The 16118-nt window shown below is 47.2% G+C and overlaps 1 protein-coding gene across 5 annotated transcripts in view; it reads left to right on the forward strand.

Annotated features, from left to right (window-relative positions):
• Nucleotides 1–8899: 8899 nt before the first annotated feature.
• Nucleotides 8900–16118, forward strand: part of SH2D4A (SH2 domain containing 4A) — a 64460-nt gene continuing 57241 nt past the window's right edge. The window contains exons 1-2 of one of the 5 annotated variants that reach the window (XM_082608440.1): nucleotides 8900–9185; nucleotides 13709–14083. In XM_082608440.1, the coding sequence (XP_082464566.1) occupies nucleotides 13903–14083 (181 nt within the window). In that variant the 5' untranslated portion in view covers nucleotides 8900–9185; nucleotides 13709–13902. The other 4 variants (XM_082608442.1, XM_082608443.1, XM_082608441.1 and 1 more) reach the window with 4 other exon arrangements.

Below are 16118 nucleotides of genomic sequence, written 5' to 3' on the forward strand. Positions count from 1 at the left end.
TGAGTTCATGAGAAAATTGGGAGAACAGCAGGCTGTGGCCAGAAATTGCTATGTTCAAATACCAAATTAAGAGGTACAGAAGATCCAGGCTGGGGAAAGAGCCAAAGGAGGAGAGGATGTCTTCGGAAGTAAAGAGACCCAGGAAAAGCTGAGCTATGCGGTGGGATGGATCCTCTATCTAGGTAGACGGTGAAATTTTCCGGGTCGCTGGCAGGAATGGGCGTGGAGGGGAAGACTTCGTAACAGGTCGCAAAGTCTGTGAGTGAGGGGCAACGCCTGGGAGGTGAGTAGGTGACAGTGGTGAAAGGGATGAGGTGGGACAGCTTCATGAAACAGTCTGACACCGTGGCATGAGCTTTAATGCAAGAAACATAATAGGTTTGAAACAGCAGTTGTGGGTGAACATATTTTGAAAGGATACACAGCCAGAACGGACACTTGTGAAACCCAGTGTGGCCATAAATAAGGAAATGGACCAGGCCAGAGTGAAGGTGGTGGTAAGTTTCCATTGTCCTTCATTTGCTAAATGACGATTACCAGAAGAGATGAGATGTCGTGAGCAATAACTGACCTCAAATTTCAAAGGTCCTCATTTGCCCAAGGTATCTCTAGTACGTCAGACTCCTTCAGCTATTTGAGGAGGTTCCCACATACCCCCAAGCTTTCTTGGGTTCAGGCTAATCACCCCCCAATTCCTTTAACTGTACTTAACGTATCCATTCTTCCCCGGAAAAGCTACACGTGTCCATGATTGATGACACCTTTAACGGTGGCACTCAAATTCAAACGAAATTTCCCAAAGGCAACCTGACCGAAGGAGGATACGGTGAGATTGTCAACCTTTCCTTCCAACAGCCTGAAACTGAGCCAAAAGGAAAACCCGGACTTCATTTCCTGTGACACGCCCTCTTCTCTCCATGCCCTTCACATGCACTTGAGCCTGAACAAAAATGTGCTGCTTGATGACAAGTGAGGAGAACAATATGAATAATGATAACGGGGGAGATGACAAGGCTCAAGGCAGCCCATGGATGACAGCACTGCATGACCCAGCACCAGGCCTCCTGAGGAAGGGAACCCACAGGTTTGGATTTGTTTGCTTATTTAACCTGAACCTTACACACAGAACACAGACTATGTGCCTTGCTCAGGGACCTGCTATCCTAATGCCAATTTACTTCCTGGCTTGAGTCAGAGGTGCAAGCAAGCTGAGAGCATTACTGTGGCTCCCAGAGATGCCCACTTATCCCTGCATAGTGGCTGACAGACTGGGGAACTGGGACTCAGAGAAAAGGCACAACAGAAAGAAGTACTCAACATCCTGTTCAGCACTCTGCTGTTTGTTAAATTAAACCCTTAGGCTTAATGAAAAATAAAGCCTATAAGAAATGTGCTCTGAATTCACTTACAGTTACAAGCTGAGCTTTGTTTGATATGGAATTATCACCTCTTTTCTGAAAAACAACTGACATTATCAAGTGTCAGACATAGTCTCATGGTCAGAATACCAGCTAAAGCAAAGTAAATCAAAGTTAATAATAAACAGGAGGAAACACAGTTTGGGGAATGTAAGGTTCAGGGCTGCAGGATCTGGTTTGGGGTCATTCCTCTGTAGTGTCTCTACTAGTTAATGTTAAACATGGTAAAAATGAAATTAATGAGAGATTGTGAAGTAATAAGGAGTATTCATAGCATTGAAAAGTAGAGGAAACAGCAAATAAATTAATTATAAATATTGAAAAGCACATAAAATATTAGACAAGAAGTCCTCAAATGTTACAAAGTAAATGAAACTGGAGACAAGATATCCACAGGGGCTGGAGAGGGAGGGAGGTGGCTTATGCAGAGATCATTAGACTGAGATCTGAATTCTAGTCTTTAACATTCCCTAAGTTGGCATGGGCAAGTGAGAGGAAGGAAGAGAGGGAGGGAGGGGAGGGGGGGAGGGAGAAAGAGAGAGTGAGAGAGAGAAACAAAGAAAGAAAAAGAAAGAAAGAAAGAAAGGAAGGAAGGAAGGAAGAGAGAGAAAGAGAGAGAGAAGGAAAGAAGGAAGGAAGGAAGGAAGGGAGAAAGAATGAGAGAAAGAGAGAAAGAAAAGAAAGAAAGAAAAGAAAAGGAAGAAAAGGTTCTTGTAGGTAGTGTCACCAGTGGTTTATCCCAGTCCAGGGGTTGTCCAGACACTCCACATGAGACATCTACAGAAACAAGCTAATGCAGGAAACAGCGGAATAAATTCCTATACAACTCTGAGCTTTCCTGGGCAAGCTGTCCATGTTCTAGAGAGTTCTGTGCTGGACTGTGTGGTACACTGTAACAGTAATGGTCCCAGTGAGTCACACTTCCTACAATCTGTGCAGTGCAGCCCCTCTTATATTGACTCTGGAGGTGGCCTTGGGTTTGCCTCAGCCAGCAGGACACGAGCACATGTGCTGTGACACACCGGGCCGTGTGCTCTTGGAATGCTTCTGCTGCCAGTGGAGAAATCCGCCTGGACCCCATGAGAGTCAAAGGCCACATGCCTGCCCCAGGGTCCAGCTGCCCCGCAAGAACAAGCCCAGGCAAGACCAGCAGGATAACCCTCCTGGCAACCCACGGACCCATGAGCAATGTTAAAGGTTATTGTTTAAAGTCACTAAGTTTTTGGTGTTTGTTATGCAGCAAGAGATAACTGATACAAGCTGGAAAGGTCAGACCAGAGGACTAAAACTTTCTAATTAAGAAAACCTTCATAAAATCCTATTATGTGTTCAGCCTCACTGACAACCCCAAGTGCCTCTGTGACTGCCCCACGAATTCCCACCATCCCCTATGACTAAGCTACCGGAAGGAAGAAGGAATGTACGATGAGTTCTCTGATAACCATCAGAGTTTCCAGAGTCTCCCAGGTTGATGTAATCTGTCTTCTCATGAATGCTCACACACCTTTATCTCTGTGACCTTTGTAGTATTTATATTTTCAACCTCGTTATTAAAATTATTTTAGTTGTTTTTATTCATGACATCTCCCCCTCTTAGGTATTTGCTCGTGGCCATCAGGGACTGTTTCTTTCATTACCCCCCCGCCCCCAAAGACACGGGTTTACTAAATGTTTGACAAGCCAGCAGATGCAATCATTCATTTCCTTTTCATTTTAGCAATGGAAATTCCCATCTGTAGGTTTTCACATGCTATTTGAGAAGAGAGGGAAAAGCAGGAAGAGAAGGTGAGGTCACATGTGGCTTCTCTTCTTAATGCAAATATCCTAGAAGCAGCTCCCTCAGCTCCGTCTACTTTTTTTGCCCTACCAACAGAAAGTTTCATTATACAAATATATAACTCTTAGGAGATACTATGAGGAGTTTAATAAAACAGAATTCCATCCCAACTACAATATTAAGTTGGATCAAGATGAAAACTAAAAAAAAAACATTCTCTAGCGAACATTGCCAGACTACACTAAGAGCTCCATCAAGGGAATCTACATTCTTTGCCTTGATCTGTGTACTCAGAAATCCATGTTTTGTGTTGGTCCTTCATTAGGCACGAGGGAGATAAAATACATAAAATGCACGAGTCTATCTGAAGGAATTTATAATCTAGTTGGAGAACCAACAGTAATGAAACAGTTGAATAAACTCAAGATGGTGCATTCCTAAAATTGCAAGACTGATCATGTAAATAATCATCCTTCTGGGTCAGAAAATGCTATGTATTTCAAAACAATAGTTGCTCACATGTGTGCCATTCACATCATAGGGATAAAAGATTTACATCATTGCACATAATGAATAATAATTTGAAAAATAATGAAGCATTAAGGGAAAATTTAAAAAAGGCATCTGATTCTGAGGCAGGATAATAATATAATCCCCGTGAGATTATCCCCTCCTTTCATACAGACTAGCGTCTCAGGTCAGAACATTCAAGTTACATGAGCCATTCCTGGGGTTAAGATAATTCCTCAAAACACATTGATAAGTTCTTAGGCTGCAAAGCTACTTAACCTTAATTTCCAAAAATAAGCTTACCCAGACTCTTCAGGGAGGCACTGATTCTCTCTGGGCAAGCCCAAATTTAGATTGCTTCAGCTCGTCAACAAACATGTGTTCAGTATCTACTCTATATCACAGCCTGGGCTAGGCTTGGGGGCTGCAAAGATAATGAGACAAAGCTCCAGCCATCCTATGCACGCAGGGAGAATGACAGGGTGACAGAGGCTGTAGGGTGTGGGGAAAAGGGCCTTGGACTAGGTGTGGGAGGACCCGAGTCCCAGCCCTGGTCCACTACTGCCCAAGCTAATGTATAAACCAGGCAAATCATGGAATTGCCCTGAACCCAAGTGTCCCCATTTGTCACTTAAGATCCAAAGGCCTATCTCACCAAACATGTTGGGAGGACTGAAGGAAATCATAGCTTGAAAGTGCTTTGAAATGTTGATCTGTACAGATTTACGGTGTCATGACGATATAGCGCACACTCGGAGGACTAGAAACCATTTCTATCTGACATTAAGTGTCATCTCTTTAGTGACATATGTTACTTCCTTGGGGTCTAACTAGGAAATGTTATTTAAAGGAAAAAACAGTAGGATTTGAGTCTTTTGTTTCCCAGGCATTTGATTAGACTTGTTTTTCAGCCAGTTTGGGACAGCTGCTCACCACACAGCAAAACTAGCAATAAAATTCATGCTTTCAAGCCCAGTATTGACCAGAAATTCCTCCTCTTCCATTAAAGACTCAAAAGTAATTTCTGGATGCTGGATGCGTTCTTCCCCCTCTCATGTGTGAACCCCTCCCCTGCTAGGAAGGAGTACAGATTTGAGGCTCCACAGGAAGCACCAATGGGAAGCAAAGCTCACTTAGGAAATCAGCTGAGTCATGTAGACATTTAAAAAAAATCACCTCCACTCTCCTTATTCTTCTGGCGTTGATTCCTCTGTTCTTCTTCTTACGTCTCCTCCTCTGGGCAGAATTTGACCCAAGGAAACACTCAGAATTGATTGGTGGTTCCATCAGTACCTGCTTATTGCACTGAAGAAAGACGGAGGGTCACAGCCTCAGGTCCGCCTTCTCCAGAGGGGCTGAAAAGCTCGATGTGGCACCTGCAAGTCTCCTTCTGCAAGTGCTGTGAGCACGGCCAGCAGAGCCCAGAGGGGAGACCTGTGCCCCACAGCTGGCCTCGAGCTGGTGCAGCCCCGAAGAGGCTCCTGTCTGCCACTTCATCACCAGACAGAGGTGCTTATGTGGGAAGAGAAACACAGGGGATGGTTCCCTTCCTTCTTACTCCTGAACTCAGTAAGGTCAATGATCTGGTTCATTTATTATAGTATAATAACTCTGTAAAGACTGTATGTCAGAAACTCTTTGTTTTAATTCTGTTTTCACCACTAAAGCTCTGTTAGGGTTAACCTTGCTTTCCCCCCATTTTTTTCAGCTGCAAAATGAGGTCCAGATAACGTCCAAATTCCTTCCAGCCCTAAACAGCGTATATGATGAACCATCCTTTAGTGAGAACAGAGCTGCAGCACGCACTCCCATTGACGGTTCCCAGTGTGGCTACATAAACTCTATGAATAGACTCCTTTCTCCAAAGGGAGTCTGTCCTCTTTCATATTCCCTATTTATAAAGCATGACCTGTCATCTCTTGGCCATAACCTTCCATTACACTGGATGCTACACAGATGTCCTTGTTAAAATGCTGACCTGCCAATAACATCAACTCTCCATTTCAAACTTAAACAATGGCATTCACCGTTGAGGCCATAAACTGGCTCTTCTTTAAACATACACTTAGGGGAAGAGGCATAGTATCTTACTTTACCCCAGGGTAAGGCTCTCCTTGCTGTTAAAGAAGAGTCTTTAGGCAAACAGGGTATAATGGGGGAGATGGCCCTAGACGGCAGAACTAAAGAGCTATCCCCAGCAAAGGCAAGGACGCCTGGAGCCAGGAGCCTAGGTGGGAGCCTTTGGGCCAGAGTGCGAAGCCCTGTCCTCAACTAAAAGGCCAGAGGGAACATCTGGGTTTCACAACCAGGAAGCAGTGAATGGAAGGAAAGAAGCAAAACTCAGGCCTACTGAGCGGCAGCGACGAGCCAGACACTGCATTTATGAAATGAGAGGCTGTCCATCCCCAGACAAGGTTGTGGGACTAACTTCAAGACCAGAACCAAGAAGGTGAACATCTAGTTTTATGCTTATTTTAGTCAAGTCTAGGGGCTGCTGTTACTACTCCTTCAATATCCCCCTTAACCAATTAACTGTGTTCCCACATATTTTAGTGGTTCTCACCCTTGGCCACACCTTAGGACCTCCTAGGATGTGCTGGAAAAATGTTGATGTCTGTGCTCCATCCCATCCCCATCAGAAGAACCCCTTGGGGGAGGGGACAAAGGGGCAAACTTTAAACCTCCCTTAGGTTATTTTAATATGTGCTTGAGAACTACTTCTGGGATCCCCGGCAGTAAAGCTTTATAAAACTAAAATGAATCTGTGTAATTTTTGAAAAGATGGCATGTAAGAAAGAGGTTAGGAAATCAAAACCTGATTCTGAATCTGGTCCAAGATTAAGAGATGAGACTTTGGTTTTATTTGCATTAGGAGACCTACTCCAAGCTGCCTGGGAAGATCCAAGGATGCCAGGATGCTAGCAACGGCTTTTACAGAAACACAAGAAATGAGGAACAGCTTGTCACCAGCCCATAGCGTGGGTCTGGAGGAAACAATTCCATAAAGGTCATTCAGCAGAAACATCAAAAGTTAGAGTAATCTAATTAATTTAAAAATAATGTAAAGACCAATAATTTATCTTGATATTCATGAAGATGAAAAAATAAAAGCCACAGAGAGTCATAAAGGAATGAAAATCGTTCAAAATCAAATCTAACTGCTGGCAAAAAACTGAAGACAAAGTAGCCCTTCAATACGTTAAAAAAAAAATTGACGACTAAGATTTATTTTGAGAGTTGGTCAATTTTTAGTAAAATTTAAATTTCTTAGTCTTTTTCTCTCACATCTACTTCACGGTCACTGAGGGACAAATGTATAGCTTACTTCTTGGAGAATTAAAAGCATGGCTGGACTTTCTGTTACTGATGATAAAGTATGACAGGAAAAACATTATTGGTGTTTATGCTATTTTCTAAAGAAAACATCTGAAGGTAATTTTCATTTTCTATAAAGCACACTTATGAAAAGTGGTCTTCTTGGTCTTCCAGGCAGCACTGGGGCTGCTGTATCTCACAGCTGGGGGGTGACCTATGCTTTGTCGCCTCTGCTCGGCGCCCCTCCAGCTGCACAGAGCCGGCCGCGTGGCTGTACATGGCAGCCTACAAGCAGGGATCTTAAGCAAAATTCTAAAAGGAATGCCACGGAACGTGTTCATCAAAACGTAGGCCATCTGCTTCATGGTATCCATTACTACGAATAAATGACTACTTTTTAAAAATTAGTGTGAAGTAAATAGATATTTAGCTCTTCTCTTGGAACACTGCCCTGGATGGGCATCGGGAACTCCTGAACACTCCCTTCATAGGGGTCTGTGACTCGCCTGTGGCCAGCAAGCAGGAGAGGCTCAGCCCCAGGCCCCTGCCAAGGCCCGGTGGCCCAGACCTCACACTCGACAGGGGCACTGCCGGCATGTGAAGGCGGCAACCCTCCCACAACTCATCCTGGATCACGGGGTGGGGACATGCTTTCTTCTGAGGGCATGGGCCCAAAGGGAGGGAAAATAATTGAGGGCCTCATAATTAAGTAACAGAGGCAGTGTTGTTTTTAGAGCCATAGACAACATTTTAACTGTCTGCTTTTGAAATTAACGAAAAAATATATTTTCTGTATCAGATTATGCCAATGGAAAGGGGAAATAATGGGTGATGGGAGAGAAAGAGCAGAAAGGGAAGGTGGTAGCGGAGAGGGGGACAAGGAGGAGAAGAGATATCTTACCAATACAGGAGCGAGGTCCAGGGCAAGGAGGATGTGGAGGAGGCGGCAGAGAAAAGGAAAGACACAGCGGGCTCCTAACGGAGAGAAGGAGGCAGTGTAAAGCCTGTGCCTCAGGCGGGCTGTTAACATCCATTCAACCAACGTGTACTGCGTGCCTGTCGTGTGCCTGGGTGTCAGGTAGGATTCAAACTTGCCTGGGATCAGTCCTGGCATCACGTTTATGATTTCAAAGAGGCACAGAACATACACACAGCTACTGTACAAGGCAGTGCTACCCCGAGGACGACAGCAGGGCCCGGCTGTCTGCTCCCTGTGGGTCCCAGTGTCACCACGGGCCCGGCACCCAGCAGGTATTCATTAAATGCTTCTCGGATGTGTCAAATGCTAACTTCGTAGTTCTTCAACGGCTCCACCATACAGTGGTAGGGTTCACTCGGAGTTGGCCACAGCAGTTAGCCCTGGGGGCAAATGACACTCCGGCCAGAAACACCCTACAGGCCATTCATTTAATAAGCAATGGGAACCAAAACCAACCAGAAATTCTTCCCTGATAGGATCCCTAGAATAGTTCTTAAATAGCTCCTCAGGAGTCCTGACCTCTGCCCCCAAGTTCCACCTTTGAGTATCTTCCGAGGTCTGGAGAGGCTAGAAATGGGTTTCATTTCTGAAGGAGCAAGTCAGGTGGGCTGCGTAGACGAGCTCCACACTCGCTGTTTACAGCCTCTCTCCCGGACACCTGCGACCTGGGCGTCCCCAAAGCAGGCTGTCTGCTTCACACATTCTGAACGTTCCTCTAGACGTAAAATGCCCTCCAGCGTTTCCGCTCTGCGTCTGCTGAACTGTCCTCCCAGATTTCCTTCTCGGTCCGCACCAGCTCCACCCCCGTGCAACACCCCGACCTGGCCTGGCCGCAGTCCACGGCCTTCCTTTACCCTCTTTCTTTCTCGCCGCGTTTCTTTCATTTTCTCCCCCCTCTCCGCTGTCTTCATCTTTTCCAGCCTTTCTCCTCCTTGGTCCTGGCTTCCTACGAAGCCACACCCGTACTGACAAGCGCCGGAGAGTTTGATAATTTACTTCAGGTCAACGAAAGGGAAAGAAAAAAAAAAAGTGAGCTCCAGCGACGCCGGAGCAGAAGCTCAGCCCGTGCAGCTGAGAAGGTCCCGCCCGCCTGCCTGGGCCCCACCTGCCAGGACTCCCGGCGCCTGGCCGGGACCCGCCGCGGCCCGCGGGACACGCGTGGAGGGATGAGCCCCGGCGGCCGCAGGTGCGGGCGGCCCGGGCGGGCCTGGACCAAGGGCGGGGCGGGCGGGGACGTGCTCGGCCCACACCTTGCCCTCCCACGCGCCCGACGGCCCCGGGCGGCCCAGCCCCGCATAGTCTGGAGGCGGCAGGGAAGGGCCGGGAGGAGCCAGCGAGCGCGGGGATTCCCGCGGGTCAGGGTCCCGCCGGCCGGCCCCACGCTCCTCCGCCCGGCGGGCTCAGGTGCGGGCGGAGCGGTGTCCGGTGTCGGGTGTCCGGTGTCGCAGCAACGGCGGGAGAGCCGCGGCGCTGAGGGCCGGGCCGGTGGTCGTGGTGAGGGGCGCGCGGGGCCGCGGGGCGCGCGGGCAGCCCCGGCTCCGGGCCGGGTCCCCGAGGGGCGCGCGCGGGGCTGCCCGGGAGGGAGCGCGCGAGCGTCGGGGTGGGGTCGCGTGGGGGTCGCGGGCGGGGGAGGACGGCCTGCCGGGCGCGCGCGGGCCGGGCGGCGGGGGCGCTTTCCTCCTTGGAGGGCGCCGGGGGCGCGGGGGCAAGGCGCGGGGCCCTGGGTGGGCGCGCCGTCCCCGGAAGACGGGCCCGGACGGTGGCCGCAGGCGGCCCGGCGGTGACCTTCCCCCGCCCTCGGGCTCGCCGGGCGCCCCCGGGGTGTCGTGAGGGGCGGCGGCGAGTCACTGTGCAGGTTCGCTCAGAGTCGTCTTTCCCCCGCAGGAGTCACAGGAAGGAGGCAGGCGAGCTCCCCTCTTTCTAAACTTAGTCCCTGCTCGCCTCCTAAAGGGCTTTGTTTGACTTCCTGCTTAATAGAAACAACGACTTGGATACAGTTTTTTGTTTTTGTTTTTGTTTTTTTTTGAGTGAAGAAGTAAGTGGAAGGCGTATGCGGGCGTAGATCTGGCATGAGTGGAGTTGCTGGGTAAATCCGGGTACAGTGATTTAAAATTTCTGAAGAGCGGTGGATATTTACAAAATTTACCAAATTTCTGTCACTCCTGGCAATTGATTTTATCCTCAAAGATAGCCCTTGTGCAGATAGATTAATAACATAAAGTTGAGTAAGATAACTGAAAGTCTGAAAACAGAGCTGGCTGTTTTAAAAGAATTAGGATTCAAACTATATTCTTACCATTGAAGTGATACCGTTTTTTATTGATTTTTATTATCACGCTATTTTTATTATTGATTTGGCTGTACTGGCATTTTGGGTAAGGTCTCAGAGTCGTTAAAAATACAACTTAAAAAAATAGGACAGCGGCTCTGGAAACTGTGAGAGCTAGGCCACATCTCTGGGCATCCTGAAAGACAACTGTGACTCCTTAGAAATTTATTTTTGGAAAAAGTAGCAGATGTGGACTTGTTGCTTGTCATCTCTGTCTTTTAAGAAAAGTGTTGTACGAGAAGAAAACCGAGTTAGCCGAGCTTTCCTTTTCACTGGATCTTGCGTAAGTGGAAGGCTGCTGCCCTCAGTGTGTTAGACACGGAAAGTCACGCCTGTTTGAATCAGTAGCAGCACTGATTGTCCGGGGCAAAGTGGGGAAACCCTGGTCAGTTAATTTCCTCGTTTCTGCTTCCTCTACCCCGGCTCCACTTGTCTCCGTAACTCCCCGCTAGATTATAGGGCCTAGACCTGAGATTACAAAGAGTCACAATTCAGGCTCATTTCGCGGCGAGGAAACTCACTACAGGGAAGTGAAGTGACAGCCCAGAGACACACAGCCCGCAAGGCAGAGCTGGCCGTCCCGTAAGCGGCCTGAGCTGTATTTGAGGAAGGCGTTCGTTCACACCACTGGGAGTCCACAGCCTCAGCGTGGCAGGCAGCGCATATTATTCAGCAGCCTCGCCCCACAAGAGTGTTGTCAGCTGGGTCCCCAAGTTTTCTCTGAGGACGGAGGGAAGCCAGTGTCTTTCCCTTAAGGTCCACTAGTTATCTTTAATGCCAGAAAAACCCATGTTTGCTACAAAAGGCGAAACAGCACAAAATGGAAGCCGTGAGCGCTTGACCGTGTCATCCCCGAGGTGCAGAGCGGCCCTGCACCCCTCGGTCCGCCCATGCTGCTGCCAGGGACAGCGGAGGGGGAGCCAAGGAGACTGAGTGCCCGGTGAATGCCGTGGGCAGCAGCATCCACGCCTGGGCCGGCATGGCGGTCATTTCCCGCTGTCCTTCCTGGCGTGGCGGCTTTTCAATACCTGGCCTCCCCCGAGCTCACCTGCAGCTGCGGGGGTGAGGCTTCTGTCCCCGAGAGGGACCCTGCCTCATGCGCTTTCAGTTCAGCGTTTCCGCTCTCGCGAGAACTTGCTGGTTTTCATTCTAAAACTTCTCCAGTTGTACCGCATCCCGATGATGCTCTGATTCTGGGCTCACAGACTCTGCTGCATTGACTTGGAGCCAGACCGCCCGGCGTACCCCTTTCCATCTTGTATAAAATGGGGATAGTGAGGGACTGAACTCCAAGATTATGGCGAAGATTCATTAGTTACTGCATGTCAAGCGCTCAAGGTAGTGGCTGCGCGGCAGGTGTCAGCACTTGTGACCAGGAGCGCTCTGGGTGGGGAAGTGGGGGGGGATTTGGCCCTTTCAGGGTTTTCGTTTTTAGGCTCAACCCACACTGTCCCTGTTGCTGGGAGTCACCCAATTCAAACTGGGAAACAGAGTGGAAGCCTCCAGCTTCACTGGGCTGTTCCCCTCCCCATGTTTAATTTCTGTGGAAGTCAACCCCTGCTCAAGGAATGTGCCAGCATAAGGACATTTACCGGAATGTCAAGGACTCATTCACTTTGGTTTCTTACCACTTGGTCTCGGAGCACCGGAGTCCAGTGAGCTGAGGACCTGCATTCTTCCTGCGGTTCTGACACATACAGAAAAGAGCTCAGCCTCGGGAAACCTCCCTTTAGTGTGGATTTAGTTGGCCCACCCCTGGAGAAGCTGTGAGACCCAAGAGTCAAGAAAGCATCGCAGAACTTCAGTACTGTGGCCGTTACAGCCTTTGAAGATCACCTCAAAGCAAAATACAAAGCTAGCCAGGGAGCCTGGGGTGGGCATGGCTGACTGAGTTATAGTCAGACGGTGCCTTTAATTTAAATTTTCTCTTAACGTTGTGTTCCATTTGAGTTTTGGTAGTTGAATGCCGCAGATTGTAGGATGCAGTTAGCGGGAGTCGTGGTAGCCTCAATAAAGGTCCCTGCTACACAATGACTCGTTAGTGAATCGAACTATGTGTTGTGTATGCAAACCACTCTGGGTACCCTGGCTCTTGGGCTGTTGCTCATGCTTGTCTCGGAAGACTGGTGTAAATGGAGAAACAGATGCCTGAGGAGGAGTATGAAAAGGTGAAGCTGCAGGGGCCTCCCAGGGGTGAGAGGAGCATCACAGTCTGTCTGGAGAAGGACCAGGTGATGGAACTGGGAGAGCCATGGTGTGGCTAAGTGACTAGTCTGAGGTTTAAGAGCGTTTGAACTTAGTTTGGAGAAAAAGATATTTGAGAGGGCGTGGCTAGGTGGTGGGATCATTGAGGCACTGTAAGCACAAAAGGATTCATCAGTTTCTTAGACCATAGGTGATCCTGGAAAGTCAAAATAAGTAAGCTTTTCTTGTGTATCCTATTACACTGGAACCAAATAAACGTCTTTTTTTTTTTCAGAATGGAAATCTATACATTATTTCCTTCTGATTACAAAAATATGAAGGTTTGGTATATTTTTTAAAATAGACCAAATAGAAACGTGTGAAGTAGAATGAAACCGCAGTGGGGTAGGCACCCCCATGAAACAACCTGTGTGCTTAGGTCCAAGGTTCCTTCCTCTGAGAAACTCTCTTACAGAGCCAGGACCCTTTGTGATGAGCCTGGTCCCCTCCACTCCCCCAGTTTATCTGGTCTGTAAATTTAGACCCTATTAAATTAGGTTATCTGGAAGAGGTACACCTAAAACCTGGTGACCTTCCAAAATGTACATGAATGTTCTCTCCTGCACCTGCACATGAAGATGAAAGTACATAATTGTGTTTATTTAGTGCTACTTTTAAGGAGAAATGGGAAAATGGCACTGTGGTCTAATTTTTATTTCTTCTTTTTCCTTCCTTGAGCATGGTTTAGGTTTGGTTTGGGTTTGGGTGGGTAATTCTGAGAAATCTCAAAAACGGTATTTCCTTTTGAAATAACTTCTTTTAATTTTTCCCTGTGCCTTTGTCTCTTTAACTCTGTTCTTAGCCATGGACGTAGTGGTTTGTTGGGCTCTGAGGTAATAGTGTGTTTGCTTAGTTGGGAGAAGGCCAAACCTCTGTTAATTTTTTTGTTTCCCTGAGATTGACCTGTAAAAAGTTAGGGTTTGTTTTGTTTTGTTTTGTTTTTTGATAAAGTATCTTTGGAAATTACAGGATACAGGTTACACAAACTCTTAACAAAGCTTGCTTCAGCTTTCTTGTGAAATGAAAAGCGATACTGTATTTCCTCCAAGCTTTATTCCTAAGCCTGTCCTGGCCCCATGTCTGCACATTTTAACACTTTTTAACACGCCCTGCATTTTGGCTGTTGCTCTTTGCAGGTTCACGAGTGGCGTTTTGGACAGGATGCTTGGTGCCGGGAACCCAGAGCCAGTTTGTTGAATTACTGTCCCAGCCCCTCAAGTCTTGGGGAAGGTCTGCGGGTGCCTCCCAGGGCCAGCCCAGGTGAAGGCAGCCCTGGAAGCCATTTTCAAGAACTTTTGCCACAGGTGTAAAAGACTCCAGCCTTGCAAAGATGCTGAAACAGATACTGTCAGAGATGTACATAGATCCTGATCTGCTGGCAGAGCTCAGCGAAGAACAGAAACAGATCCTGTTCTTCAAGATGAGGGAGGAGCAGGTCCGCCGATGGAAAGAAAGAGAAGCAGCAATGGAAAAACAGGAGTCCTTGCCAGTGAAACCCAGACCAAAGAAAGGTAAGCGGAGCCCGCCTTGCCTGGGAGCCTGCACATGGGATGCCTCCCCACTCGTTCCCACGTTTCACACCAGTCAGAAGCAAGCCAGGTGCGAGGTCCAATTTGGCAGTTGGACCCTCAGTGTTACTGAGATTTTAATGGTGCAGTTTATTGACTTGAAGTCTCCATGCTCGTGCATGTACACACACACACACACACACACACACACATGCACACACATGGCAATTACCCTGGAGTTGTGAGGCCAAAAGCAGATCTCTTACTCGAAACCAGACTGATCTTAAGCTGCAGTAAAAAGTCACCCGTGGAGCTGGACTTGAGGGGAATTGAGGAAGAGTTCTATCCCCTTATTGTCACAGACAACTAATATTCTGCTACCAGCATACAAAGTCTTTGTGTCAAAATCTTTGTAGCAATGCTGTTTGCATTTCCTAGATTCTAAGAGATATTTCTTTGAGTTTTCTTTTTTAGGGAAATTCACTCTTAAAATGCAAATACTACTAACAGGAAAAAAGTCATAATACTAATTTCTTAGTGTGAGATTATTTTTCAGACGTACTACGTCTTCCTGACTCAAGGAATCCCTGGTAACTTGAGAAGGCCTTTTGGGACCATGGGTGAGGAGGAATTCCTTGTACATCAGGCTTAAAGCATATACACACACAGATGTGGAAAAGCACACATTAACACCCCCCCCACACACACACATTCTGTTATGGATGAATACCTATTTTGTTTTAAAAAAAGCACAGTTTTCGGCTTTAAATTGTCACAGTGTGATGGGGAGCCTTTATTGAGTAGTAGTCAATAGAAAGTTAATTGGTCTTAGTGATTTATTCCGTGCCACCTCTTGCTATCATTTTGAAATTGTTAAACTGGGCATAGTTCAGAAAGCAAACCTGATGTCTTTACAGGAGATGGAGCCACATTTGTGCTCTGGGTGGGATCACCTCTGTAGGAGAGCATTACATTTTCTCTTAAAGGCAAAATGCTTGTAGGTTTTGCCTCTTTACTTTGTATTTACTTTTTTTTTTGTTTTTTTTTTTTTGCGGTACGCGGGCCTCTCACTGCTGTGGCCTCTCCCGTTGCGGAGCACAGGCTCCGGACACGCAGGCCCAGCGGCCATGGCTCACGGGCCCAGCCGCTCCGCGGGATGTGGGATCTTCCCGGACTGGGGCACAAACCCGTGTCCCCTGCATCGGCAGGCGGACTCTCAACCACTGCGCCACCAGGGAAGCCCTGTATTTACTTTTAAAGTTGCACTTGTTCACTTATCAGTGTTTATGAAATCCTATATTTGAGATGCTTATCATTTGGAAAAACAACACAGTTTTCAAGGTCACTTACAGAGAGGTATTCAAGATCAATCTCTCTTCATTTTTCATTAAGCCAGGAAAAATTAAATTTGATAAAACCATTCAGGGTTTCAAAGATTGAGAACATGAATCTAACTTGTATACACAGACTCAAAAAGGAAATCAGTTTAGTGACCTTTACCTTGTACTGCCTTTCATTGAAACCTTTTTCCAATTAAGCCTTTATTTTTCTTTTAAATATTTATTTATTTGGCTGCGCCGGGTCTTAGTTGCTGCATGCAGGATCTTCGTTGCTGCGTGTGGAATCTTCGTTGTGACACGCGGGATCTTTAGTTGCAGCACGCGGCATCTTTTAGACTTAAGCCTTTATAGTGATACGGAAATAAATATGAGTATCTCATTTATTATTACTATCATCAATGGCAGCTATTTATTAAACACCTGTTTTGTCAGACACCATGCAAAGCACTTTTACATACATTATATGTCATCTTCACAATATTTCTGCAAAATAGGTATCAATTGTCCTATTTTACAGATGGAGAAACTTAGAATCAGAGAAGTTCAGTAATAAATGCAAGGTCACACCACCAGTTAGTGCCCAGATCTGCTGGGTTTCACAGTACCCTACACTCTCCAAATACCTCCTTCTAGAGGTAACGTGTCCAAACTGAAGCATGAGCTTTGATCTTTCTGAACTGGCTCCTTCATCTCCTTGC

This window comes from Mesoplodon mirus (assembly GCF_964341445.2).
Source record: "Mesoplodon mirus genome assembly, chromosome: 20".
In the NCBI taxonomy this organism is placed as follows: domain Eukaryota; kingdom Metazoa; phylum Chordata; class Mammalia; order Artiodactyla; family Ziphiidae; genus Mesoplodon; species Mesoplodon mirus.